The 26,903-nt window shown below is 40.4% G+C and overlaps 1 protein-coding gene across 2 annotated transcripts; it reads right to left on the bottom strand.

Moving 5' to 3' along the window:
- Positions 1–2,980: 2,980 nt before the first annotated feature.
- On the bottom strand, positions 2,981–25,011 carry LOC124141857 (von Willebrand factor A domain-containing protein 7-like). 2 transcript variants are annotated; one of them, XM_046510012.2, is made up of 21 exons: positions 24,680–25,011; positions 23,159–23,281; positions 21,029–21,202; positions 20,229–20,292; positions 19,035–19,132; positions 17,946–18,137; positions 15,761–15,973; positions 15,098–15,217; positions 14,484–14,650; positions 14,021–14,161; positions 12,664–12,823; positions 11,851–11,918; positions 11,418–11,574; positions 10,579–10,754; positions 9,380–9,491; positions 8,403–8,604; positions 7,917–8,010; positions 7,373–7,614; positions 6,600–6,771; positions 4,785–4,910; positions 2,981–3,359 (listed from the first exon to the last, which is right to left on the bottom strand). In XM_046510012.2, the coding sequence occupies exons 1-21, from the start codon at positions 24,933–24,935 to the stop codon at positions 3,282–3,284; spliced, it is 3,135 nt and encodes a 1,044-aa protein (XP_046365968.2). In that variant the 5' UTR covers positions 24,936–25,011; the 3' UTR covers positions 2,981–3,281. The 2 variants fall into 2 exon arrangements, with proteins under 2 accessions (XP_046365968.2, XP_046365967.2); XM_046510011.2 differs by having other exon boundaries at positions 14,021–14,160; positions 14,480–14,650; positions 24,680–25,010.
- Between the last annotated feature and the right edge of the window lie 1,892 nt (positions 25,012–26,903).

Genomic DNA, 26,903 nt, shown 5'->3' with positions numbered 1-26,903 from the left:
ATGAAATGTTCGAAGACAGAGCGAGCTCGATTGTACCTCACTAGTTGTTAAATGTAGACAACGAAAAATGGATCAGCCGGAATATTGCTCGACATGAAGGGAAAGTTGAATATTGGAGTTGAAGTCACCCGTCTTGTCCTGTAGTTATCTGTGAAGATAAATCTTTATGAACAAGGCGCCGCAATTCGCTGTGTACGCCACGCATGGGCACGCCAGAAACCTATGAAATTGGGTTCGAATCCCAGTTCGCCCAGATAATGTTACTAGGTATGTCAGAACCATACCTGTGTTGTATGAACGTCTACATCATGTCGGGCTTTCCTCCCTCATAAAGCTATGTAATTGGAATATTATTGAAAGCAGCTTTACTCACACACTCACATTTTGCCTAGATCTAAACATGAAACCGATGAGGCTGCTTCACTTGCCTCTCTTATGTTGAGGTCATGTTGGTTAATAAGTGGAATGAATTTGGGTATTTCACAATAATTGAACGATATCAGATCATCCTTATATCTGAAGCTTACTGTAAACTTCTTGGCCGAAATTCTCTTAATTTAATTTTGGCAATCCGAGCTGAAAATCTGACTCGTTTGCATAACGAAACACCTCAGAAAGGAGGGGGCCACAGTGATGCCTACCTCTTGTTAAAATGTCCTATTCCGAAATTTCACAAAATGTTACATGTGAGGCGTTGACAGTAGAGAACTCAAATATTTTGGCAGAATTGAATTTGCTTCTTTTCTGAGATTGTAAATATTCAAGCATATCCTTTGAGGGTTTGAGAATCCGCATGCAAATAATTCCTCTTGTGCCAAATACATTCTGTGAATATATGAATTAATGATGATGGCTAATCTTTGAGACAGGAAGTTGCTGTAACATTTGCTGAACCGTTTCTCGTTTTACTGATTTTTGTAGAGGTTTTGATTCCCAGGAATGCCTGAAAAACGTCACTGCTGGAAAGTACAGAAATCCATATGATCGCAACACAATCTTGCATTAGTATGGCCGTTGCTTTTACACCACTGCAAAACTATTAAAATAGTTGAAACGTGCTTAATACTTAACAGATTTGATAGCTCTTTGAATCTTAAAGGGGGACTTGTCTCTGCGATTTGGCAGTCCCAACAAATGTCATTGGTAGTTAGTCCCTAAACATCACATTCTTTGTATGCCAGTTAAACATCACATTCTTTGTATGCCAGTTTAAAACAGTTTCTCTCATGGTGTTATTTATAATGTCGAACAGACAGAAGTACACGTAGCACAGTCGCCTTTTAACATCCTGATCTGAACGAATCAGGATCTAGTCTTTGCAATTATCTAAAGACGACAGTAATCTCGATACGTGCATATTTCTATCTGTGCAATCTCCATAAGCTTCACGCTGCCCTGTTCTGCAATGACGGTATACTATCGACTATACTAACAGTCGCCACAAATACCCTTGACATTGTCATCAGATTCATTTGACAAATCGTTGTTTTCTCCCAGTTATGTGCGGATCAGCTAATCAAAATAGGAATCAATTTAAATCAAGCTGAGTGTTAACCGCTACAGGCAGTTAACAGGTTTCACACACGAATTTAGATATATAATTCGATAAACCAATACATCAGAAATCAACAACACAAGGTTCGTGTTCTGCAAGGGTGCACTTCATTAGTAGAGGACAATCTGCACAAAGAGGTATCCATTGATTTTCATTAAACATTCAGTGGGATTGCATTTGGACACAAACTGTTGCCCTGACAAAACAATGTCCTTATTATTGATTTTGTATACAAGTAAATACTGCTATCGTAATGTTCATGGTCCATCTGGATTGTTGCCATATAAACGCGTGGCGTAATTTTTACCTCCGCGTGTAATCTGCTTCAAGGGACCAAACTGATGATGTTTTGTTTATGATTAATAGGTGACGTATTTAATTCAGGGTATTTAATTTCTCTCTGACCATGGACGTAGGCAAATCCTTTCAGATTATGATAAAGATATGGAATAATGAAACTATTTTAAATTTAATTTGTGTGTAATGTCATCATAACTTATGGGAAATGGGTATACCAAATATGTCCAAATTACGTAGATCGGTGTTCCTAATGTGAGTCACTGGTTTGTCGGGTCCAGACTCGATTACGTACACACTGCCGTATAGCTGGAATATAGTTGCAGCGTTAAACAGCAACAAACAAACCAAATAATGGTGGGGTTTAACTGTCTTACAAGCGTGTCATGACGGAGGAAGAACTTCAAATTGAACCATAGGATGTCTGCCACAATGTTTTAACTCCTTTGTAAAAAGATCCACTCACACCTCCACATAGCATCACGGGTTTTAGATAGTATTTAACACAGCACTGTGTCTCTGTCACAATGTACTTGTTGTATAAAAGGGAGAATATTAAAAAACCGAGCGCTCGCGAACGTTCGCTGTCTTTCGTCAGGAACTTGGCTATCAGGCGTCAATAACTTCCTGTCTCATTCATACTATTAATGTACACTAATTAGTGTTCATAGACTTTATCACACACAACACCAACGACTATATACAACATGTCTAAACTACATGTATTTTATACACTGGAGGGTTGCAAATAACAGGTGAGGTGAAATTGGGTTTAACGTCGCGTCCAAGATTATTGCACTTATATAGCGACGTGCATGCACGTGTGTGTCTGTGGCTGCTTGTACTAGTCCAGACTGATGCCGATTTATAGTGCTAGCTCACTGAGATACCATGCCGCAGTTTAACATGAATACCCCACTCAGACACAGTATACTGACTCCGAGCCGTCCAGTCCTTGTTTTAGCCCCTTAATGTCGAGCGCCAGACAGGGTAACAACAAGTACCATCTTTTAACGTCTTTTGGTATGACGCGGCCGGGGATCGAACCCTGGACCTTCCGCTCTCCGGGCGGACGCTCTACCACAAGACCACGGAGGCGGCGTTGCAAATAACAACACACGTAAGATGTATCTGAACATGAGTTTATTTTGTACATTAAAAGGTATGAGATAACACATCCATGTCGCTTAGTAACGGGATTCAGCGATAAAACGCCCTGAACACAAATCGTTTGCTTGAAAGAATTAGGATGCTCAAACAACATGCAAAGTTTCTCTCTGAACAGTTTTAACTTTTAACGACACACTTTCATTGAACACTGTATGAGAGATTGTCAGCAGAAAAGTACTTCATCATGGTTTTGTTCTATTGGCTTACAAGGAGGTTGGGTAGCGTAGTGGTTAAAGCGTACGCTCATCACGCCGATCGCCTAGGTTCGATTCCCCACATGGGTACAATGTGTGACACCCATCTCTGGTGTCCGCGCCGTGATATTGCTGGAATATTGCTGAAAACGGAATAAAAACTATACTGATACTATACTCACTCTGTTGGTTCACTTGTCTGGTGTCTGGATTGACATACGTCTTAGAGTCAAATCCCGTGTACAAGTCCAGTAACATGACGTCACAGTTGCATGTGCGTGTTTGTTCACATGTAAGACGGAATCAGAGTGACCCCAGTTCCATGTAGGAGCATATAGAACATGTTCACCTGGGCGGTCGGGTAGCCTGGTGGTTAAAGCGTTCGCTCGTCACGCCGAAGACCCGGGTTCGATTCCCGACATGGGTACAAAGTGTGAAGCCCATTTCTGATGTCCCCCGCCGTGATATTGCTGGAAAATTGCTAAAAGCGGCGTAAAACCATAGTCACTCACTCACTCACATGTTCACCTTGGTTTCAGTTGACAGTACGCCAATGCCTTCTAGTTGGTCTAATGTGACGTCACTACACGCATGTGGCCAACACAACGCCCTACAGTATACATTCCTAGGTATAATTCGTTCAAAACCTCAAACTAGATATTGTGTTCAACATACATATTTACCGGTATTGTTATAGTTATAAAGAATATGCACAAAACAAACGTTACAGTGATCATCAAAAAACGTTTTGGTAAATGAAGATAAGACGTATGTCAATAAGGATTATATGAATAATAATAATGAGTTGTTATCATACTCTATCGGTGTACTAAGCAAATATCGTGCAAGAGAAAAGCTAGATCAGATTGATGCCATATGGCCTCCAAAAGAAACCCAGACGTCAAATTTTCATTTCCGATCAAACTGATATGCCATGTCAGGTATGAGATGAATAGAACCAGATGTTCCTCATTAACTTGTGTAAGCTACACAATAATTGCTGGACAATTAAATTTGACTTTGAATTTGTTAATGTTAAAGTTTATTTTAAAGCAATTTCTATGCAAACATATATTTATGTATTTAGAAAGATTTCGCCCAATTAAATAGTACTAGTTATTTCTTCTTCTTTGATAGGCATTTAGAATTTGGAGTATTAATTAAGGATAGGAATTTATGAATAAATAAATAAATCCATAAATTCTCAATATCCTTACTTAGTACTCGTTATATCTTCGATCTTCGATCGCAAAGGTATCGAGGAGGCTGGTGTAAAATGCTTCTAAAACTTAATATATGTGTAATATGTAAATAAGTACATGACAGTTGTGCCGTAGGAAATGCCATTATATACTCGGCGGATTCGACATAAAATCCATGAATAGTAACACGAAGTCTTTGACTTCGGGTAACCATGACCATCCTGTACAATATCCGGCTTTTGAATTTATGATGTACATAAAGTCATCATGAGACCATATATAGCTATCATATAAATGCAACTGGAATTCGGCAATGCCGTAGTAACATTATTTACTAGCATATTTCACGTCGTATGAGACATTCACCTTCCGTTTCTTGACGACAACGAGACTGACGATGACGATGATCAAGGCAGTGACACCTACCACAGTGCCGACAACAATTCCAACATGTAAGCCGCCTTGATTCCGACTCTGTTTCTTCTCCGGCTTCTGTATGAAGACGAAAAAAAAACACGATATGAGTGCAAACAATTTAAAGGCAACATTCGTCCTAACACCCGAAAATCTCATTGAAAGATCTATTTATATTACTTACCTACAATCTTCGGAAAAGTGTCTTTTCACTAAGATGAAACAACCTCTAATGACTTAGTTATAATTTCAGTAACATACAGCAGAAATCAATCATATTTGCAACATGTCACTTTTTGCAGAAGATTGCAAAACTTCCCGTCCAATATATCAATTTATCATATAATGGGTAGGTTTCTCGGCAGGATAAAGCCAACGGATAAAAACGATATCCGTTGGGGTCATATGCGGATAGAGATGCAAATGTCAAAGGTCAAGTAGGAACTACATTCACTGTTTATAATCAAACATGGCGTCGCCCTCGTCATTCGACGATCGAGTCAGAATCAAGTATCGGGAATCTGAATACTACAGGGATAATTGCTATCATTATCAAAAGAACAGTTTAATATACTGAAAATCAGTGTCTAACTGTGACGTAGCTAAGTAAGGCATTTTATAAGTTTTGGCAACTTTGGAGATATAAATTTCGAAAAAAATTTGCGAGGGCACGAGGCCTAGCCAAGCGGGGCCAGTAGCCATATCTGTGCTTGTAGATCTCTGCGACTTGAATCCTTCTCCACAAATTAAAATAGTTGGATTTTGCCGAAATATGTTTGAATTTTTACCTTGTTTCGTTTTGTCGCTGTGTGTACATCTGACTACACTTCTTAACGTTATGACAGGACAGACCGACTGTCAACAACGTCTGACCGTGGCCGTGACGTCTCATAGACTTGGGTAAGAGTAGCTTCCCTTTCACAAAGGGCAGTTACTCTAGCGGACAGACCGATGGATTGCCGCGAAAGGAAATTAAAAACAATTGTTGTTTTGCGTATATGTTGCTTCGCCACGGTGTAAGAAACAGATTTCGGTTGGAACTATATTGGCTACTGTCACTGTCCGACTGACACATCACTTACCCTGTGACGAAATAGATATTAATGCGCGCATTCCAGGAAAACTCAATGTTTCGGTAATGTTTGTGAGAGAGGGAAAGCGATTGTTTGAAGCACAGAATTAAAGAATGACATTATATGATAAAGAGGTTATCACGCTTGTGTGTTTGGGGATGGTAAATATCCTGCATTGAAATAAACACTATGTATTTATCTCGCCAAGGCTCGCTAAAAACAATGTTTATTCCTAATGCAGGATATTTACCATCCCCAAACACACTCGCGTGATAACCTCTATGTAACTTCATATTTCTGTTGTAATTAGTACCAACTTGTTCAGTGAAATATGCTTGTTGTAATGTGCAGTATTACTCAAGAAGTACGCGATACCCGCGATACCGGCCGCTTCAGACATTTTAACCACATGAGGATTGAAACCCAATTCGTCCGTGTGACGTCACAATCTCTACGCTTTAGAGCGATGCGTCATCATAAGGACAATTTCTACAATCATTTCTCTAGTGATTACTGAATTGGAAAAAAGTACTGGAAGACAGCATTGTACTGCAACAAGCCAAGGTAATGCCCCTTCTGGACCAGACAAACCAGTGATTGATATTATGAGCAATGTCAACGTCGACGGGCAATCAGTGTGCAGACAGCGTGGTACACAATGTTTGTTCGTACATATATATATGTATGTACGTACCTTGTCATTGCCAGTGTCAACAACGCATTGTCTCTTGATGTAAGCTCTCTCCGTGACGGAGGAGTTGGTGACAGGGACACCGCCGTCGGTCAAGCGGTTAATCAAACAGGTGTCGGAGTTGCCAGCCATGTCCACAACGTTAATGTAAGCCAGGGCGTTACAGCAGCTGGAGCTAAAAGACAACAGTTATAACGTATGTAGTGTACACAGCGCACAGGTCACAGTAGAAATCAGATAAGTTAAGTAGCGTTTGTCGCGGTGAGTACGTAGACGTGTGACGGTGTTCGCGATCGGCAGCTTAACCCTAAGAGGTTCTAGTCTTCTGTCCAAGTCTGAAACACATGTTTCATGTAGTGTCTCCCTAGGCAAGTGACTTGCTCGAAATATGCCCCTGTTCACCAAGCACCGAATGGTTACCCGGTCGGACAATAGGGTAATGGTATTTTTCACCTTCTGGCACCTCACAGGCAGCTTGCGTATACTCCCCAAGGAGTTGAGAATGAACATCGAGCGCAAACATTATTGACCGGTAAAAGAATGGTGTACTTTGAGCAGGTAATTTAAACATGGACCATTGTTAAAAAATCAAGTATACCTCGCTGTACTCTCTGTACCTCATTTCACTTTACTTATAACATAGCCTAAATGAGGATCGTGTGGCTAAAATTGGAGGCTTGGCTCATTGTGTGTCATCATATCCCGACCTTTGCTGACGGTGGCGTAAAACGGAGCAAGGTGTTAAGGGATGGGTGGATGAAAGAGAAGGAACTTACGACACACGAGCTGTTATTACGCCTTCCTCTAGGGTGTGGCTCATGTTGAAATTCTGAAGACTGAAAGTGCCATCATCCTCGCTGATAGAGGATGTAGCTTGATAGAGTCCGAAGCCCTCGTCCCACAGTTCAGCTGATGCCGACCATCGATTAGTATTACAGGTACACGAGTCAATCACTGTGAGGTCGCATGTTCCTGCTATGGAGGTGATGTTGCAAACGGGGTTGGTTGTATCTACCTTCTGAAAGGAATTATCAATATCAATACAACATATCTATGCGGAATAAATATGTCTAAGCGTAATGCAATAATCATTTTATTTTAGCAACGTATATTTATTAAGATAAATATATCTTAAAAGAAAATATTGAGGTTCATATATTAAGTGAAGACTGGTTTTGCAGCTGTATCTGAAAACAGTGTCTTATCTCAATGCAAATCCCCCCTCCTACTCTCTTCAGTCAAACTACTCTCTTGGAATCATGGAAATTGTTCCACGTGATCCTCGAGTGTACATCTCCTAATCATAAACGAAACACTTACTCGCACAACTCTCTTCGATGTGGACAGACGTCGTATGATGTATTGAAAACGGCCTGAATCACTCGATGATGCCCTCGCCGACACTGTCACAGTCCTGGTTGTGAGGCATACCAAACAATGGATATCTTTATTCAAAACTGACTCAGAACATTTGTTGGATAGTCACTATCATCATCATCATCATGACAAACAGCAGCTGTGTTCACAGATACATTGTGGTAATCACATCTTTGTTCTTCGACAGTGGTGTGCAAATACTTGTAAGCACTCTCGATTACTGCTACACCCCCTAAATCTCGAACTCAATAGTCTCGTAATATCGTTTATGACGACGTAATTAATCAGCACTAACGTCCAATGTCGACACACAGCTTAACTAGGGATAACCCGATGTTTATGTTATGTTTCCAGGCATTTCGACCTTTAACACAGTTTCACTGTGTATGTATCAGCAATATCTAACCACCAAAATAAAGGTTCACATACGTAGTAACTCCTTCCTGTGATCCTGCTTGCAGCCAGAACGTCCCCGATGCACTGTCACCAGGTCCTATATCAAATGTCTGTGTGACTGGAGTCTCGGCAAACCCTTGGTCGTCCTTGAAGTTGACGTCGATGGACGACTCCGCATCTCCTTTGTTGGTCACCTCAAAAGGGACAGCCAGTCGCTCATTGATGTAGAGAGTACCTGAAACACACACGTTTACTTTATCTGGACCATTTACTGATTTGATATCGATTTCAACATCTTTTCGTGTAAAAAAACAAATAGAAACCACGTTTCTTCTGTACATGTACTGTGTCTGATACAATGCAGTGCACGACAAGCGTCAATCTTTGTCAGAAAGTGAGTTCCATTCGTCACAACATCATCATAATGTATTCATAGTTTGAAATTAGTGAAAAAGATCAGTATCATGGCTTCGAAATTGTAGATGCAAATATAAGTATCTGCGTTTGTATTAGGAAACCTGAAAGAATCGCATAATTCGGACTGTGATGACAGTTAGGAGTACAATATTATTTGACACCACGATGGTGCTTGATCATGATTATCGTCGTAACCCCATATAACTTGTACCATTCCATGTATTACTGAGGCATACATTTGATATCCAAATTTGAGATATACATCTTCGTACATTTATGACCAACACGAATAATTTAAGAACTAACCAACTCACCCAAAGTATGTAGACTATTACGCATCTAACTGTCACAAGCTACGAATACTTTAATGTAATGTATATATGATGTAACATTCACTTCACTTTACATGAACTAGCTATTTAAATGTATATTGACTTAATACAAAAAAGGAACATGTTGAGGCATCATATAACTTGACGTCAAACACTGCAGTAAATGCATATATCTAAGATTAGTTGTTGACGTTCAGCATGCAACGCTGATGCGATCCGTAGTTGTCGAGAATAATTCATGATTTCTTTCAGCCACCGTACCGTTTATCGGAAGGAATTTCAGCTTGATGTGGACAGGAACAATTTGTTTGGAATGAAATCGTTGAAACTGATGTCCATGGTTGTCTGTTCCTATCAGACCTATCCGGAATGACTGAAGAAGCGAAAGGAGCACTATGAATAGATCACACAAGCAAAGAAGAGAATGATTAGCCCGCTTGTTATATGTCAAAGACATCTTAAGGAACAAATACTTAATTTGCTCTGGCCTCACAAAATTTTTCGAAAACCGGAATGTGTTTACTTGTCTTAGGAATAACAGAAAAAAACAGCGATAACTACAGTTATATGTATCTATTAGCGAGTGAGTTAGTGAATTCATTTGACAATATAACAGCTCCGTCATGGCGGCCTGTAGTTTGGCCAAAGACACCTCGTGGCTGAATGCATGTGTAACGATCCATGCAGTCGGGATTCGATCTACACCACCGAGCCAGACCATCCATTTTAGTCTTCTTTTAAGATAAGCATGGGTATTGTGGTCATCTTGTGTATACGCACATCAGCTCGTGAGATCCCTTATCCTATCCAGGTTGGACTATGCTAACAGTCTGCTTATTAAAATCTAACAAGATCTATGTAGCAAATTGCAACGTGTGCAGAATGCTGCTGCCAGATTGATATGTAGACGAAATAAGCGTGCACATGTCACTCCTTTATTAAAATCATTACACTGGCTTCCAATAAGATCTAGGATTGAATACAAAGTCGTGTGCATTGCATACCAGTGCTACTATAGTACAGCACCTTCCTATCTGAGTGAACTTCTTACCCTACACCAGCCAGCACGAGATCTCAGATCAGCACATAAACTCCAGTTTAGTGTCCCCATGGTCTCACTCAAAGCATTCGGCAACAGAACTTTTGCTCACACTGCATCTGTGCTCTGGAATTCCCTTCCAGTGGAAATTAGGCAATCTCCAACTCTGGACACTTTCAAGACAAAACTAAAGACTTATATCTTGAGATGTGTCTATGACCCTGTGTGGGGAGCTATGAGCGACTACGTAGACGGAAATGGCGCTGAGGAATGGACTTTATTATTATTTGTTTCTACATTGGACACCGCATATTGTGGTTCCAAAGTAACTACCTTTCAGATAAGTTCTATGTACATATTTGGAGAGTGGATATATGAACTGTTTTACACTGAACTTGTTCTATGGGCTTTTCAACTTTACCTGGCCAGGGAGAACAAATTCCTTTCTAAACATGGCTGACTCCTCTCGTCCCTTCACACGCTCAAACCCGTCATGGCGTGTGAGCTCAAGTCCATCCGAATTCAACAGGAGAAGGCTGTTCAGTGTTGTGAGTAGATTCATAGATGGTAATGTAGCAATCAATGTCACAGTGTCACCTGGAAATTGCATCACTTTATGACGTATTCAATTTAAGGCAGGACATGAGTTGGTTAGCGTTGTTTAACGCCACATACAGTCAGCAATATATCAAATGTACCGACAAACAAATGAACACACGCATCTCAAGTTACAGAGGCTGACCATAACCACCCGACCCTCATCTTTGCCGGGACTTAAGACAAGCATAAGTTAATAGGGACCAACTCTACCCCCTCCCGCCATCCCATGGCCACCACACCGAGGTAGAAACACGTCAAAAATGAAAATAAATAATAAATTCGGGATGATCTGTAAATATCATGGCAGAAAAAAGAAGATTGAGAGACCGGGCCAGGCCTTTACTGTCGGCTGAACATCGACACATATGCTTCTCCTCGGAGTAAGACGATAATTATTATCTTTAGTCCAGGGAGGTTTGCGATCCAACAAACACCCACAAGAAAAAAGGCTGAGATAAGATTCTGCTTTCCCTTAAGCATCTATGCTCACAACTATTTGTTTCAGCATATGACCTTTTGGGGAGAGAACATTGCAGATCAAACTTCAGCGGTGCTATCGACAAATCAGTATTGTTTTATATATAAAATGGTACAGGGTACCACAATGCTACCTGTAACAATAAACGATCTTAATGTAACTGATTTGTGATACTTGTGTACCTGCAATGGGTCGACCAGTGAGCTCGTAATCAAATCCAGTAATTTCGTTCCTCTGTACAAACTTGACTGATGCGTCCAGTATGCTCCTTGCTGATATTTCAATTTCCCAGTCATTAGATCCCAGGCGGGCTACACTCCAGAGTCCTTGCATGGGAGTCTGTAAAGTATCGATGAAGGTAAGCTATATGTCCAGGTTTAGATAGAAGGGAAAGGGTTGGGTAATACTATGGTTCACCTTAGACGTTGTCAGCAACATATTTTATCTATGTAACATTATGCTTCATTGCAGAACTCATGTTGAGAAAGACACCGTGTCTTTGGCGGTCCAACACCCTAACCAGAATATATTTACGGAAGCAATAGTGTTTATTCAGAAGGTGTATGTTTTTTGTGTAGCAATTAAAAGAAGTGTTGTATATTGCTTATTACAAACCTTCAACTTGATCAGTTTAATGCCGTTGCCAAGATCCTTAATAGTCATATTTGATGTGAAGTTACTCCCTAGAATACATGAAACAAACATGAAGGTATATGTCAGTAAACCAAAAGGCTTTCATATTTTGTACTTCTTCCTGATATATGTTTTAACCTTGCAATCGTCCATTCTTGTGATAATATTAAGAATTCGTGCTTTAGACCGTATATACTGAGTTGTATGGATAAACCAGACGTAAAAACAATATTGTGTATGAGAGTTATCAAGTTACGAAAATAAGCAAGACAAAAGGTGAGCAGGGTTCACAAATACCCGCGCAGTGTAAGCTCAAAACATGAAAAAGCAATATTTTCTCTGAAAATCCACTGTCAAAATTAAACTTTGCTCTGCAACTATCCTATTGGTATAGTAACTATACCCCCAAATTGGAAAAGAATCCATGAAGTAGTTTTCAAGTAGCACAAATGTTGAAGTAAAAATAAAACATCATATTTTTTTTCAGAAAAAAACACAAAATATCAAAATCAAACATTGCACTGCAGAAGATTCCAAGTTAAAGATCACACAACTGTTTGAGTAAAACCAATCTAAGTAAAAAAAAATTTAAAAACTCTGTATGTTTCCAGAAAATCCAAATATTAAAATCCAACTCTTCGATAGGTATAAAATGTGTTCAACAAAATTGGAAAGAATCTATGTTGTAGTTAGATATAGGCCCCACAAAAAATATTCCTCGGGAGGACGGACGGAATTTCTTGGTTGAACCATATACCCGCCATTTTAGGTCGGGTGTATGACAAAGCATCTTACCATCTGGTGAATAAATTTTCTCAGAAGGAGTATCGCCAACTGTGAGTATTTTGATAGTCAGCTGACGGACAGAGGAATCCACTGGAAATGTGATGTTGAGACTCCTGTTCCATTCCATGCTCATCTTGAGTACTGTGACTGATGACGCGGAGACAGACTCCTGGCAACGATATCATGACAACGACTAAACATTAGACTCCTGAGGACAATATTGAGTCTTCCATGCGACCAAGCTTGATGTCATGACAACGACTTAACATTAGACTCCTGAGGACAATATTGAGTCATCCATGCGACCAAGCTTGATGTCATGACAACGACTTAACATTAGATTCCTGAGGACAATATTGAGTCTTCCATGCGACCAAGCTTGATATTATGACAACGACTTAACATTAGACTCCTAAGGACAATATTGAGTCTTCCAAGCGACCAAGCTTGATATCATGACAGCGACTTAACATTAGACTCCTGGGGACAATTTGAGTCTTCCATGCGACCAAGCTTGATATCATGACAGCGACTTAACATTAGACTCCTGAGGACAATTTGAGTCTTCCATGCGACCAAGCTTGATGTCATGACAGCGACTTAACATTAGACTCCTGGGGACAATTTGAGTCTTCCATGCGACCAAGCTTGATATCCTGACAGCGACTTAACAGACTCCTGAGGACAATATTGAGTCTTCGATGCGACCAAGCTTGATATCCTGACAGCGACTTAACATTAGACTCCTGAGGACAATATTGAGTCTTCCATGCGACCAAGCTTGATATCATGACAGCGACTGAACATTAGACTCCTGGGGACAATTTGAGTCTTCCATGCGACCAAGCTTGATATCATGACAGCGACTTAACATTAGACTCCTGGGGACAATTTGAGTCTTCCATGCGACCTAGCTTGATATCATGACAGCGACTTAACATTAGACTCCTGGGGACAATTTGAGTCTTCCATGCGACCAAGCTTGATATCATAACAGCGACTTAACATTAGACTCCTGGGGACAATTTGAGTCTTCCATGCGACCAAGCTTGATATCATGACAGCGACTTAACATTAGACTCCTAAGGACAATATTGAGTCTTCCATGCGACCAAGCTTGATATCATGACAGCGACTTAACATTAGACTCCTGGGGACAATTTGAGTCTTCCATGCGACCAAGCTTGATATCATGACAGCGACTTAACACTAGACTCCTGGGGACAATCCATGCATGAGGGTTACCGTCATCTTTTCTCTCTCTCAAAACCATTCCATTTCGGCACAGTGTGTTGCCTCACTCCAGTATGATATTTGTTTTATATTACAATATTTCAATATTTCATCACTTATAAATCCTAAATACCTTTATCATATCTGCTACAGAAGATATACCACGTTTGTTGGTAACGTAGACTGATCCGCCTGTCGAGGCTGCGAGAGACCGGAAGAGATCGAGTCCGTCAGTTGAGCGCTTTGATCTCGGTGTATCCAGCTTTCGTATTCCTTGTCAAACAAAAGGTATTCTTACAATAACTTACAAATATATTAAAATTATGCATCTGAACTTTCATCTTATAATCACGCGCATGCTTTATCATAATATTGAAACATTTCGAAATTCTATTTCAAGTTACTTGTCTCCAAGTCTATATTGCCGAAAAATCATATTTATGCTATACGTGTATATATATTTATGCTACATGTGTAATATGCTTTACGTGTTTATAGGTTACGTTTTGTATCATGTTATGCATTAATACCAATGTATATTTAGCAATTATATGATTGCAACCTTTTAGATATCAAAACAATTGCTATTTACTCATTTGGTATGATCTTTTCTTCCTGGAGGAACAATCTCCTGTCAGAAGAAAATCAATTTTCACTCTCTTCTCCAATGCAAGAGTTCTCACAATAGTTGTTTTTTCCGGATCTTTGGCTGAAGCATCTGTGAAGGCGTACAGCTCCGAGTCGGGCTGACACAGTGTTAAGGCTGTGAAAAAATGTTCGACACAATGGATTCCTCCATTTATTTGTAATCAAGTTCCTCAATTTTATGATGCTATCTATGTTACCACACATCTCTCCTTTTTAGTTGCGACATGGGGCTCAACTAGGGCTCCAATCGGTGTAAAAAATACCAACTCTATTCAGAAGTAGAGCGTTGGTGTCTGGTGTGGAAAGGGTTTGGTGGGTGTAGTTTTAGTTAAAAGTCCATTTGACAATGGCGGTATTTTTGGCCATTCATTAATGATGTTGAGTCGGGTCATGAGAATGCATGTCGTGTGTTTGACCCAGAACAAGTGTTTGATATAGTTGTTTAAATATATGCGTAGAACTAGTTTACTTAGAAAGCAAAAATTCGTTTTGAACAATGTGAATGAACAAAATGTAATTTACACAAATTGAATCAGTGATGACATTGTCGGCGTGATCGTACCTTTAAGAAGGCCATCCATTGCATACTCAGGACAATCATCACCCCCATTCACCGCAACTGTTTGAAGGTACGTCAGCGTCTCATTACCGGAGGCGAACTGCACTACTTTGTTTAGTGAAACTGAAAATAAACACATTGTTATATCCAGATGTGTTCAATACAATCTAAATAATGTATACAGTTCGATAAGAAGGGTAACATATACTGTAAGGTCTTCCTCGAAAACTGACAGTCTACAAGACGTTTGCAATAACATTATTGAACATTTGTGTGTCCTGCCCGTAAAGATCCGGGCTCTAATTGATTTCAGCAACCCATGCTTGTCCTACATGCTTATCGTAAGAGGCGAATCCCGCGACCGGGTGATCAGGCTCGCATCTGCATGTCATTATATCGATGCTCACGATGTCAATCACTGACTCGATTATTAACAGATTGCCTTCATATAGCTGGGATACTGCTGAGCGCGGGGTTAAACAACAAACAAACAAATAAACAAACACATGTATCCACGGACACAACAACCAACGGACTATGAAACAAATTAAATAATGTTTCAAAAATATATAATTGTTTAAATTTTAAAAACGAAAAAGTAGATTGTTGAATGCGAACAAAACAAAACAAAACAAGAACAAGAATATGTGAATGAACGAAACTAACGTGGGTCATTAAACAGAGAGATGATGTAGTTAGATGGTTCGTTGATTGTCCCCGACACAGTGTTGATAATTTCGCCTATCTTGGTCTTCACGGCTTCAATTTCATCACTCATTGATCCGGAGTAGTCTAATACTAGGGCTATCGATTTTCCAGATTTTAATTGCAGCAGCTGCTCGTAGTTTGAATTGCCTAGCACATGCCGTAGACCATATTCTGGAAAGGAAATCGTGATCACAATTATACAAGTGTTTTATGCGATGACGAGGGAAATCCCCGATGACCCGTTTTGATCAAACAGTAATATAACCTATGTTACTGGTGTTTTCATCAAAAGTATTATCATGATTATATACTTATATATTATTTTACCGACGCACCAAATCAGTTATACAGTACTTCATAATTGCAATTCGATTATAAACACTTTTGTTCAACGAATATGTACAAAATGTTCAAAATACGCTCAGTAAATGAACGGAAATGAGCGACAACATGATTAGCAGTGTGTACTCTCGAAAAAAAAATCGCATATCAGAAAAATTTAACCGTTAATGGGTATATTTCAAAGCATGATTGGGAATGAATAACTGTTTTGTAGAACATCAATTTTTACATAATTAGCGCAACAAAGTTTGTCTATATGATGTTCCGGATTTCATAACACACGAATGTCGTGCAGATGGTCAGTGGCAAATTCAATATCTGTGACCACCACGTGCTTGCATAACCGCACGGTAACGTCCAGGCATTGACTTTATTAGTCTCTGAATTCTGGCCTAGGCAATCCTTCTCCAATCCTCCTGCATTGTTCGAGCCGCTTCACGAAGTGTTGCAGGCTGTGGTTGACATTGTCGTAGACGTCGGCCGAGTTCATCCAAAACATTCTCAATTGGTTTCAAATATGTCGATCTAGATGGCCAATGAAGAACATTCGGGTTGTTATTGGCTAAACAGGCTCCCGTGACGCGAGCCGTGTGGGCCTAGCGTTATCATGTTGGAACATCTAACGTTGGACGTCAATGGCAGAAGGAAATGCTGCTGCAAAAGTTACTGTCACTGTAACGTAAAGCAGTCAGATAACCCTGCACGTGAACAAGATTCGTACGTCATGTGTAGGATATTGTCCCCCACATCATGACACTGCCTCAACAGTATCTACACTTGACGTACACAAATACGGCTAAAGGTTCGTTTACACGCCTGAATACACGAATTCGGCAATAACGTCTTTGTAAGAGAATACGTGATTCATCACAAAGCCATATTCGTCCCCAATGTCGCAGATTCCAGATCTGAACGTTAGTACACCAACGAACGCGTTGAAGGCGGGGATGACGACTTCAGACGTAGCCAAAGTAAGGTCTCCTGGCTCTTACTCCAACCTGGCGCAGACAATTCCGTACAGTCTGGGCGGATATCTTTCGTAGTCCTGTCAAGTTGGCAGCTGTGTGTGTCAGTCCGATCACGTAAATGCAGCACCCGGATGTACCGATCCTCCGCAGGTGTTGTGACTCGTGGTCTGCCGAAACGTGGACGGTCTTTGGTTGACACAGAATGTTGAAATCGTACAACGAAACGGATAATTCTACTCTGGTTGATATTTAGACGAGTGACAACTGATGTCTTAGACTCTCCAGCTTTAAGTCGACCTATGGCGATATTGCGTATTGAGTCAAATCGTGGCATAGTTAGGTTCGTTTAATCATTCAACAAATTTCTAGACAGATGTTTTCTTTTTATAGCCAAGTTGAGCCTGTACGTTTTCCATAATTTGCACGTGTGAAACGTTTAAGGTGGCATTTTAGACATTTGTGAACAACGAACCCAAAGTGAAAATTTCAAAACCAAATGGAAAACGTTACTTAATACTCACATCCGTATGATCCATGGCGTAATTCAACAATTTTGAAGCCATTGTGGTGAAAAAAACAACATTTGTGGCAATGCAATCGGTTATGTGTTTCTTGTTTTAGAGAGTATATTTAAGATCCTCCGATTCATATTGCAATACACAAAAAGAGTCAAATGTCAATTGAATGAAGTGCATCTGTGGACAATAGGTACAAATTTAGAACAAAAACGTTCCCACATATCATCAATGTCTACAATTACGCTAAACATGTGAATATAAATGTACACACAAAGTTAAATCAAGAGCAGAACCTTCAATACAATACATACATACCCTTATCCTCGAAGAAGAATGCAGTGTGGTTGATGGCTGTGGCGACAGCAGCCCGATGCAGATGATAGTGGGGGCTGAGTGATGGAGAGGTGGCGTCCTTGTTGATACCTCCAATTGCTGCGCTGGTTGATGCAGAGTCGTCGAACGACCCACCATGGCTGCATTTTCCTATTTGGCTAAGTTTCGGATCCTCTGCAAATTCAAGACTTACAAGGAAATGTCTTCTTACGGGCGCATGTGCTTTAAATATAAATAATTGTTTCTTCAAACAAATCGGGTACGTATGACTCGATACAAATGCCGAACATGTAGTATTGTGTTGGTTACAATTGTGTTCAGTCCTAGTCTTTTATGAAAGATGCTGCTAGTGATTGGGAATATGTAACAGTGGGTAACACGAAAGCCTTTCTGACGTAACTGCATGATAGTCAACAGGAAGAGCGAACATCTCTCACATCTGTAGTAAAGTACTGTGATAAATATGCAGATGTACATTAAAATAATATTTGAAAATAAGGCTAATGCATTTTAACTAGTATACAATTATTGTAAATAATTTATAATAACCGAATTGTCATCGTTTTATGATTGTATGTATTTAATGCGCAAAAAACCTGCAATACATCCCATATATTATGATCATGAATTACATGTATGAGTTAGGAAGAGCATTTATGGATGTCGACTTTTTAATCAGAGGAACGCAATGTATCGGAGTATATACTTAATCCTTCATTCATATATTCTCTTCCTCGTGTGTATCACTTCTAAATGCCAATCGAAGACTTGATACCAAACTGAGCGATTGCAATTACTGTAGTTACAAAACGGTACAGATCTGGATGAAATCAATTTCACAGTCATGCCCGAGCGAGTTTGATTTTACGCCGCATGTTGGGAATCCAACCCTGTCCTTGGCGTCACGAGCGAACACCTTAGCCACTAGGCTCCCCTACTGCCCCTCATAGGTATGAAGTACTGTCCCTTTGTACATCAGAAGACGTTCCACAAAGTAAACAGTCAACCACTGCTCGGCTCGGGATGAACAGAGCCGGACTAAATGGTGTATTTTTGGATCTGTTGACTTACTGAATGGTTTCTGTACATCTTGGCCACTCCTGTATCCGCTTGTTAGTAAGGACCCCTTAATAATCAAGTTGTCCTTGCAATCGCCGTCGCCGTATTGTCTAAAACATATGTATATAGTTACAAATGAACTGCCACGTGCAAGAGTAGAGAGAGGGAGAAAAAACTCATTGTAGCTTCAGTTGTACATGTCACGTCGTTAAATGTTTTGACCACGGCATAAAGTGTACAATATGACAGTTTTACAGCACTACGTTTATGAGAGGTTACGCTCGTTATATACGTTTTGAAACACAATCATCGTTATAAAACAATCCAGATTCTGTAATCTATACATAAGACATTTAAAGCTATGCTAACAATGTGCCACCTATGTGTTTGTTATTATATTCATCCTCGGTTAATTGTCGTTCATGCTATCAACCACTTGGTTGTTTCTAGGACGCACTGGAACATTGCTGATTGTGACTTTATAGATCTTCCACCACTCAGTGATCATTTGATAAAATTCGACATGTGTTCCGGTATACTTCATTGACAGCTAGCAAGTTGTGTTGTTGTTGAGGAGTTTATATTAATATATTGCTCTGCAGCTGTATCAAAGATATATTTCGTACATATCTCTCATTCAACAATAAATATTTTGTGAAATTATTATGGTAAGATCATATAAATGTTCCGTGTGTATCCGAAACAGAGAACACGATCTGAACTTTGACATGACCAAACAATTAGTTCAAGTGCTGTGTGAAGAGATCACATGCTGCACGTTCTCAGGTTTACACACTTGCGCTGGAGATGTCGTATCCGGTGAAATGTTGATTTATGAAATAATTCTATTCTATAAAAATAATATAGCCAGGGAAGTGATTATTTTATCGGCGGTGACGATGAAAGAGTCAGAGAGCGAGGGATGGGGAAGCGTCTTAAAGGTTAAAACCTACTTTTTTTTCATGTAAGTGGACAACTGCTTCCCCAGATTAATTCTATTGGACTTATCGAAAAAAGACGTAGTGTATTCCCACTGAGACAATACAATATCCCGTTGAGTCCAACGCTAAAGGAGCCATCGGTTCGGGTTTACGCTCCCCAATCAGCATTCATGTACATACGTTTCCCTCTCTGTATCGTTTCGTAAGCATCAGACTGACACTGACGTAACGATTTTACCGGTACATGTTATGCTAAATCACTGACCCACATGATCGGCAGGTATCCATGGGAGGCGGGGCCTGACCGTACAGTGGTCTACCGCGCAGGCCTGTCACAAAGAAGGAATAGATATAATTACATTGTCTGATACACTCGATCAGGTACTGTAATGTTGTATACCTATGAGCGTAGTAATCACAAATCAAAATGTACTTGCAATTGTCTGAAGCAGCAGGTATGCTTTAGAGTATTCATATAAGAACATCACCTTCAGCGAACTGCACTACTTTGTTAGTGAAACTAAAAATGAACACATTGTTATATCCAGATGCCTGCAATACAATCTAAATAATGTATACAGTTCGATGAGAAGGGTGACATATACTGTAAGGTCTTCCTCGATAACTGACAATCTACAAGACGCTGCAATAACATTGAATTCTGGTGTATACTATCCGTGAGGATCCGGGCTAGAATTAATCTTCAGCAACCTATGCTTGTCCTACGAGGCAACAAGCATAGTCGACTAACGGGATCGGGGGGTCAGGCTGGCTGAGCTGGTTGATACATATTGATACATGTTATCTTATCCCATTTGCGTAGATCGATGTTCTTCAAGATGTGAATCACTGGATTGTCTGGTCTAGACTCGATTATTTCAGAACGCCCTCATATAGCTGGAGCATTGCTCAGTGCGACGTTTAACAACACATAACAACAGAAACAACTTAAGAACATCAAAGTATGTTTATGCATATTCATATTGCCTACATATGGTATGCATCAGATGTAAATATCCAAATTATGGCGAAACAAACTTTGTCCGCTAACTGGCTGTTACTTACCGAGGGAGTAGTATGGAACCGCCCCGGAGAGCTCCACCCAGTTGCTGTTGCTGTAGAACATTTGCATAATATGCAAAAACTGACCGCACAACTCCATCGCATAGTCTAGATTAGGATTGTCCTCTTCGAACAGTTGGATTATTTGTTCTCTCAGCTGAATCATTTGTTCATTCGCTGAAAGATAACGGAACAAAATGTGTGGAATATACATTCATCTGTGTTTAAATACATACGTTTGTGTATGTTGACAGCTGACAGAAAAGAATAAATATTTAATATTATCATTGCATCCGTTACGCAGCACAGCAATTCGAAATCCATCAACTTTGTGTCACATGACACTGATAATCAGCTTCAGAACTTCCACCCATGTGATAATCGATCCTGGATCTTTACCGTTACGGGCAAATGCTTGATCCCCTGGACCCCAATACCGCCCCGCCCTTACAGTTTACCCTCTTGGAACCACGGGACCATATATGAGTTCCTCACTTTTCACACCCGCTTAGTGCCACGGGACCACATATGGTCCCCTGAAAAGGTCCCCTTTCAACTGTAAATTTAGATGTCAAACACTGAGTGCTCACATTCAAAATTATAACCATCATCACCCTAATCATCTCAGCTTTAATATCGTGCAACTCATATTTTATGCAGTGCTACAGATTGCGAAATATGGCTAGATTAGTAAAGTTGTTACCGCGCTTCTCGACCTTTTTCCGCCACGTTGCACTTCATCTGATCAGACTGGCCGGAAAGATTTACTGTTCCCCACAGTACAGTTATTGGCGTAAGACTACTAACCTTTAGTCCGCAACGGAAGTTTTGTATCAAGTATTGCATATACTCTGTGTCGTGGTGGTATAGCACAGCGCTAGAGACGAAAGGACAGTGCAGATTGTCCTGTTTATGATGCTGATTTCCAGAAATTATTCAAATCTAAGATATGAAAATATAGCTATGATAGTTAATTAATTATTGTGGTCGTATGATGTATATTTATGGGCAGAAAGTTATGATCACAACATAGTTTAAACAAGCCCGAATTGATCGTCAAGGCACGTTCGCATCATAGCAGTGCCGCGATTTCTTGTCTACCAGTTGTCCTAGTTGCTCGCCCGTAACTACAGCAAATAGTCGGGACTATAACAGTAAGTTCGTTATATCCGTAAGTTCGTTATAAGCGTGTTCGTTATAACCGTAGTTTACTGTATTACTTAGTGTTCCTTGGGAGGCTGTATATTCTTGCCAACAATCAGTATGAGGAAAGGAAAGTGTAAATCCTGCTGGGGTTCCAGGCAAGCTGCAGAGTTTGAAACCCAACAATTAACATTCCACCCCAGCCCATCGTCCCCGGTCCATAGGAAAGTTACAATTGGTTACTTGCGAGAAATAGCCCAACTGTTATATCATTTAATTCCTAGCGAACTACAGCCCAAATGTTATATTTATGGTTTACAAGCTGACTATAGCCCAAGATTTAAAGAGTTTGGTTACAAGCGAACAATAACCTAAATTTCATATTGTTTGGTTTCTAGGAAAATAGGGGGCACGGGTGGCCCAGTCGTCTAAGGCGCCGCGATTCGCTGTGCAGAGTTGCGTCCCTTGGGCATACAAGAAACCTATGATTGTGGGTTCGAATCCCGGTTCGCCCCGATTATGTTTCTTGGTTTGTCAGCACCATACCCGTGCTCGTGGGTTTCACCGAAGTGGCAAACGTCTGAGACCTGCATCACTTTGGGTTTTCCTGCCATATAAAGCTGACACGCCGTGATATAACAGAAATAATGTTAAAAGCGGCGTTAAACCAAATTCACTCACTCACTCACTCTAGCAAAATATGACCCAAATGTCACACTATATGGTTGTTTGGCAGTTTTATCTTACTGTATTTGTAGTATTTTTTCAACTCGTTTGAAATGTAATTCTCTGACGTGTTAATAGTTATTAAATATACCGCCCTGTGTCGACAGCTTGTTGTTAAAATGTCGCTGGTATACTGTCGACGTGGATATTAATTTTAATTCCCGCACTCACGTCCCTCAGATGTAACAATCCAACCCACAAAACACATTTCAGCATAGTACAGACATCTTGTAAGGAAACACAACGACCAGTTCCCCCTCTCACCTGCCCGTATTGTTTCGCCCTGACAGTGCCACTTGGCGATGTTTAAGTAGTTTTCGTCCACGAGATTGTTTGCACTGGTGATTGTGTCGATGGCTTCTTTGAAACGCTTCTCTGAGGCGTCCTCTGCAGCAAAGATGAGTATTTGTCATGTCAATAAACAGTGTTTTTGTCGACCAATTTGATGAAATACTTATGAGAAAATTATGGCCATTAGTATTCCTACATATAGTTCGCACAGGACACGTAAACATGAACCTAATGACCAATTTGATTTCACATCGCTTCAGTATAGAAGTTACAAATAAACAACAGTTAGAAGCATCAATCATGTAGAATATTAATGTGCGTCTTTGTGTCTGCGTGTGTATTTGTTGTTCAACGCCTCACTCATCACGTGTCCAGCTACTAGTATATGACGACGAAGTATGGAAACAAGCAGACACTCCCGTGATGACAAAATGAGCAACTGTCCACGTCGTCAGGGTACGTTGAAACGCCTTCAACCAAATCTCCGAATTTGAGCACTCATTAAGTCGCCTCTTACGACCAGAATAGGTCGCTCGATACCAATTCCAACTCGGCCGATAATAATGCTGCATTACATGCAATTTGTTCAGACAATGATGAGACAAGTCTTAAAAATTTGAAATATAACTGTGCGTCGGTTTGAAGAGGGAGGAAAGTGATGCAGGTCTTTGACGTTTACCACTTTGGGGAAGTCATGAACACGAGTGTGATCCTGACAAACCTGTAGAACATAGCCAGGAATAATCTGGGATTCGAACATACGATCGTGTGTTTTAAGCACGCAGAAGAGATACATCTTAGCACGGCGGATTGTGGCGCCATAGATAACTGTTGCATTCATTCTAAAAGAAACCTTCAACAACCGTAATACACAACGCATAGTCGTCGCTTTGTTTACTTTGTGGATAGCACTCAATCTACCGTACTATCCTACGTGACTTCTACCGGTGACGATCCGGGTTAAAAGTGACCTTCTGCAACCCAAGCTTGTCGTAAGAGGCGAATAATGGGATCGAGTGGTCAGGTTGGCTGACCCAATTGCGTAGATCGATATCGATGCTCATAGTATCAATCACTGGATTGTCTGGTCTAGGTTCGATTATTACAGACCGTCGTCAATTATCTGGAGTATTGCTGAGTGCAGCGTTAAATAACAAACAAATAATAAATTTTGACTTCTTATCACCACCTCACACTAACGTCCCATCCCACTTAGTTTTGATGTAGTCGGAATCGTATGATACACATCAATTTTATGTTATTATGGAAAATGTTTGTCGCCTTTTTTTTCAGCCTCCCTCTCAACCCATCTTCCCTGACACCTACATGTACATGTATCTGCTGACATACGTCCACCATAACTGTATACAACAATAGCTGACGGTAATATTGCTCCCATGTGTTCCTCTGTCCTGCACAATTGACCATGCTAATAGATACATTTACTCGGCGTGTAAGCAGGATGCAGGGATTGCTCAGCTGCAGAGTACTTACCGCCATAATATCGGTCAAACAGTTTTCTGGCTGTTATATGCGCCAATCCGGTCAACTCGCCCTTGCCAACAGGAGATTCCGGGCGGGGGTTTTCCTCAAAATATGCCGCGACTGCTCTCAATATTCCCACCTCTGTAATATCCTGGTGTGTAAACGTTTCTTTCCCAAGGTCCAAACTTGACAAATGATTTGGAAAAAATCCGTTGACAAGTTTCAAATAAATGCAAATTAACGGCAAGAATAGTGGATGTGTCATGATCGCAATAGCTGTTTGAGTGACATGAGCCAAGTGATTTTCGTCACATCAGAGCAACAGTTCTAAATATACTCCTGTGTAATATCTGCGCAGAACATGCAAATAACATCCTCTATTACAGCGAGGGTTTAAAGGCCTATTGTCATGCTACGTTTGTTAAGTGTCCCGTTGAGTGTGAAGTGTTAAGTTTACGGTTGGGGGGGGGGGGGGGGGGGGGGGGGGGGGGCTTGTTGTTTAACGCCCCACTCAGAAATATTCAAGCTCTGTGGCGGCGGTCTGTAAATAACCAAATCTGGACCAGACAGTCCAGTTATAGACATCATGGGCAGCAATCTACGCAATTGAGATACGATGACATGCATTAACCAAGTCAGCGAGCCTGACCACGCGATCCCGTAAGTCGCCTCTTACGACAAGCATGGTTGCTGAAGGCCAACTTTAACCCGGATATTCATAGGGCGTTAAGTTTCCCTATGTTGTCCATATAAACTCCATCAATGATATGAGTCGAGGGCCAAATAAAGATCATATGTATGTAAAAGCTGTAGATGTTTTTCATATCGCCCTTTTGATAACTACATATCTCCGAGTGACGTCATTACTACAGGTGACAATCATCATAATAGTAATGGACGAAACCAAAAACAAACAGTTCGTTTTATCCGTCAGTTTGTTATAAGCGTGTTCGTTAAAAACGTAGTTTACTGTATGTTGCGCGTTTTGCTTAAACAATCCATACTATCTATGTCTTTTAAAACGACATCTGATACCAAAATACTTGCAAGAAAAGCTAACTGTAATTTCATGGTAATATCATCAACTTATATTCTACCCTGACACTTATTATAAAAGATGCTTGATTCTGATTGATCCAAATAGGACTGAAATAAGGTATCTAATTCGATTCGATATTTTACAACTAACAAGTATTTCTCATAAAAATACATCGGTCCTTCCATAGCCTATATATTGATGCACTTTAAAAACATTGCCAATTAGAACTGTGTACGTTCCATATTAGTGGAACATTAGATGTTTTGTCACTCACCGGTACACTACACAAGCATTTGGCCACAGCAGCTTATCAAACATGATAAGATCTATTTAAGAACAGAACATACACTAACCACTGTGACAGCCATCTCTCATGTCGCGCAAAGCCGGCTCGTCTTCAGCGAAAAAAGAGGCGGTATCCAGGCATGCTTCAGATTGGTTCCTATGGCAACGGTTATGTCAGCATAGTAGTAACTAGTAAATCATCAGGTTAAGGTGGAACATAAGTTCAGAACAGGATTGTTCTCAGGGATCATGCTATTTGCAAATAGGTCTGTCACCGGGAAAAACTAGTTTCAAATTATTGCACTTACAGTTATAATGCGACGTGTGTGTGTGTGCGTGCGTGCGTGCGTGCGTGCGTGCGTATGTGTGTGTGTGTGCGTGCGTGCTTGCGTGCGTGTGCATGTATGTGTGTGGGGGTAGGGGGGTGGGGGTAGGGGTGGGGGTGGGGTGATGCTGGTACTACAGCTGGTCCGGTTTCATAGTGCTAGCCTTTTGAGAGACCATGCCGTAGTTACTCAGATAGAGTACACTAATTATACGAGCCGACAAGCTGTTACTTGATCCCCTTAACGCCGAGTAAAAGGCAGGGTAACAACAAATACCATCTTTTAACATTTTTGGGTATGTCGCGGCCTTCTATGATTTATTCCGGACAGTCTCTGTTTGTGTCTTTTTATAAAGATATAAAGTGTTCACCTCCCTCATTAGGATCTTGAGAAAACTGTCATTCTGAAATGTCCAATTGAAAGAGTTGAAAATGAGAATAATGGAGACTGGTCAGTTGTCTTTTTGTCATATTACAATCTTCTTATAAGTTTGCCATGAATACTTAAATAGTAAACGTCTTGAGCCTGCATCAACTGCATACACATTTTCCTGGGGACAACGGCGACGACTGCGATGACAGCA

The sequence above is a fragment of the Haliotis rufescens genome, unplaced genomic scaffold (genome assembly GCF_023055435.1).
Source record: "Haliotis rufescens isolate VD_foot unplaced genomic scaffold, xgHalRufe1.0.p SCAF_7, whole genome shotgun sequence".
In the NCBI taxonomy this organism is placed as follows: Eukaryota; Metazoa; Mollusca; class Gastropoda; order Lepetellida; family Haliotidae; genus Haliotis; species Haliotis rufescens.
This window is presented reverse-complemented; position numbering and strand designations above follow the sequence as displayed.